Source organism: Sinocyclocheilus anshuiensis, unplaced genomic scaffold (assembly GCF_001515605.1).
Source record: "Sinocyclocheilus anshuiensis isolate Anshui unplaced genomic scaffold, SAMN03320099.WGS_v1.1 scaffold117, whole genome shotgun sequence".
Taxonomy (NCBI): Eukaryota; Metazoa; Chordata; class Actinopteri; order Cypriniformes; family Cyprinidae; genus Sinocyclocheilus; species Sinocyclocheilus anshuiensis.
The window spans coordinates 2,668,831-2,672,105 of record NW_015536624.1 but is presented as its reverse complement, the minus strand read 5'-3'; the positions used below and the strand labels follow the sequence as shown (position 1 = coordinate 2,672,105).

At 36.3% G+C, this 3,275-nt stretch overlaps 1 protein-coding gene across 1 annotated transcript in view; it reads left to right on the top strand.

The window, feature by feature from the left end:
- Positions 1-3,275, top strand: part of nos1 (nitric oxide synthase 1 (neuronal)) — a 60,542-nt gene that overhangs the window by 45,013 nt on the left and 12,254 nt on the right. Inside the window, exons 22-23 of the mRNA XM_016507433.1 lie at positions 1,104-1,273; positions 2,858-3,068. Of these exons, the coding sequence (XP_016362919.1) occupies positions 1,104-1,273; positions 2,858-3,068 (381 nt within the window). The remainder of the gene's footprint in view (positions 1-1,103; positions 1,274-2,857; positions 3,069-3,275) is intronic.

The following is a 3,275-nucleotide window of genomic DNA, read 5'->3' as shown; positions in this document are numbered from 1 at the left end:
CAAAAAAAAAAAAAAAAAGGAAGAGTGAAGTCCATGTAACACACAGTTAAGGTCAAAAGTTTACATTCCCCTTTCAGAATCTGCAAAATGTTAATTATTTTACCAAAATAAGAGGGATCATACAAAATGCATGTTGTTGTTTATTTAGTACTGACCTGAATAAGATATTGCACATAAAATATGTTTACATATATTGTCCACAAGAGAAAATAATAGTTGAATTTATAAAAATGACCCCGTTCAAAAGTTTACATCCCCTTTATTCCTAATACTGTGTTGTTACTTAAGAAAACGATGCATTAAGAGCCGGGGGGTGAAAACTTTCGAACAGAATGGAGATACAGTAAATTTGTCTTATTTTGCCTAAATATCATATTTTTTTAATTTAGTACTGCCCTTCAGAGGCTACAGAAGATAGTTACATGTTTCCCAGAAGACAAAATAAGTTAAATTAACCCTGATCTTCAAATTCAAAAAGTTGAATGCAGCGTTTTTTTTTTCCTTCTGGAACATCAGTGAGCGTTTGAACCTTCTGTAATAGTTGCATATGATTCCCTCAGTTGTCCTCAGTGTAAAAAGATGGATCTCAAAATCATACAGTCATTGTTGGAAAGGGTCCAAATACACAAAAATTATGGAAAACCAAAAGAATTTATGGGACCTTTTCTGAAGAACGGCAGGCAGTTTAACTGTTCAGGACAAACAAGGGACTCATGAACAACTATAACTAAACAAAAAACACAGCTGTGTGTGGATAATTCAGGTAACAACACAGTATTAAGAACTTTTGTAAACTTTTGAGTCATTTTTATAAATTCAACTATTATTTTCTTTTGTGGACTATATGTAAACATGTTTTATGTGAAATATCTTATTCAGGTCAGTACTAAATAAACAATAACATGCATTTTGTATGATCCCTCTTATTTTGGTAAAATAATTAACATTTTGCAGATTCTGAAAGGGGGATGTAAACTTTTGACCTCAGCTATATCTGCTGCTAGTCAAAACATGAGTAAATCACTGGTTCAATCAGGATTAAACCGAAAAATCTAGTTCATATCTGCATTCTTAACCAACCAGAAGCTCTTTATCTTCTGCAGGTGTGATAAGTAACTGGACAGACGAGAGTCGTATTCCGCCCTGTACCATCTATCAGGCTTTCAAATACTTCCTGGACATAACCACCCCTCCAAGTCCCCTGCTACTGCAACAGTTTGCTCCTCTAGCGACTAATGAGAAACAGAGAAAGAGACTAGAGGTGCTCAGCAAGGTAAGAAAACACTGAATAACTGCACACATGCATTTCCCTAATTATCATGTAAGACATTTATTTGCATCAATACAAGCCGTGCTAAAGCTCAGTAATGATCTAAGACCCATTTCCACCCACTTCTTCTATATAAGACAAAAGGCGTCACGTCGCCACATGCATCCCTTGCTTTTCTGCCTCAAAACGGCAGTAATTGTCTCAGTTTGATAACTTATTAGCTCTGAAAATCAACCCCCTCCTCCCTACTTCCTTTTTTCCCCCTCCCATGCCTGTTTTGCGCTCTCACACGAGCTTCTCAGTGTCAACACCGAGACATGGAAATATTTCTCTTTCATTGCCTCCCACTGAAACACACAATTTTTCGTAATGTTGCTAAAAATGGCTGCTTAGTTAGTGAGTCATCCTTTCTGGTTCAAATGATTCTGATGAAGGAATGGCGTGAACTAGAGGAGAAAGACAGAGGGACATTGACACATTCTTTGCAGACTTTCTTTCAGCTGAGTTCACATCAGTGAGGATGGCAACTTCCCACAGTTTCTCTCTGCTTGTTTAAAATGATAATTTTGTATATTTTAAGCACTTGTTTGGATTACCATTCAAAAGTTTGGGTTCGGTAAGTTTTTTTTAATGTTTTGTTTTTAAAAAAAGTCTCTTATGCTCACCAAGGCTGCAAAACAGTAAAATATTATTACGATTTAAAGGAACGTTTTTTCTATTTGAATATATTTTCAATTTAAATTTATTTATGTGATGACCAAGCTGAATTTTCAGCAGTCATTGCTCTAGTCTTCCGAAACTGTTCTGTTATGCTGATTTGTTCTAGACAGATTGCTTTTGTTGTTATTATTATAATCATTGAAAAGAGTTAATATTTTTATGGATACTGTGATACATTTTTTTATTTCAGGATTCTTTGTTGAATGGAAAGTTTAAAAGAACAGCATTTATTTGAAATGGAAATATTTTGTAAAATTATAAATGTCTTTGCTGTCACTTTTGATAAATTTAGTGTCCTCGCTGAATAAAACTACTCATTTCTAAAATTCATTTTCATCAGCTTTTCAGATTTACAACCATAAAGGTCATTGCCATTGAGTTTTCTGTGTATCATTTAGTTATAATTTTTCTTGAAGTTATAGTTGAAAGTCAGAAAGCAGAGCAAATAGTCTGATATGGTTAAAAAAGGATCAGAAAAAGGAAGTATAAACTGCCGTTTCTTGACCCTTTTTGTAGATTGACAGCTCTAGTAAAGCTCGACTTTGTTGTATGAGAGAGAACAGCCTGGACATAAAATTCAAAAAATGGAGGTGCATAATGGTGAGTCAACGGTGACAGAATTTTCTCTTTAAGGAGAGATCTGAAAAGACCTTTCTGGCTCCTTTTTATGTTCACGTGACTAACACATTTACGCAAATTATTGTGTTGACAGGTTTTTTTACTCGCTCGCTTCTTACTGTCAGTTCACGGCACAAGGTGCTTGCAGAATGTTTTGAGCGATTGCCATTCATCCAGAGCTCATGTGCCAAACCAGAGCTACTGGGAACGTCATGATGATGTTATATGCTTCATTCTGTGTCTCCTCAGGGTTTGCAGGAGTATGAGGAATGGAAGTGGTACAATAACCCTACCATAGTGGAGGTGTTGGAGGAGTTCCCATCCCTCCAGATCCCCTCCACCCTTCTCTTGACCCAGCTGCCCCTCCTACAGCCACGATACTACTCCATCAGCTCCTCTCCAGACCTCCATCCAGGAGAGATACACCTCACTGTGGCGGTGGTGTCCTATCGGCCCAGAGGTAAAGAAAACAGCAGATTGCTAAGGCATTGCTCTTTCATCGCTTTCATTGCTCAGCTCTTAATTGAACTCTTAGTTATGTTTCATTTACATATGAGCTTTATATCATAATCTACATACGAGCTTTATAAGGTTAGGTTAGGTTATCATCTTCTTTATCTGCATTTAAAGGGATAGTTCACCCAAAAATGAAAATTTGATGTTTATC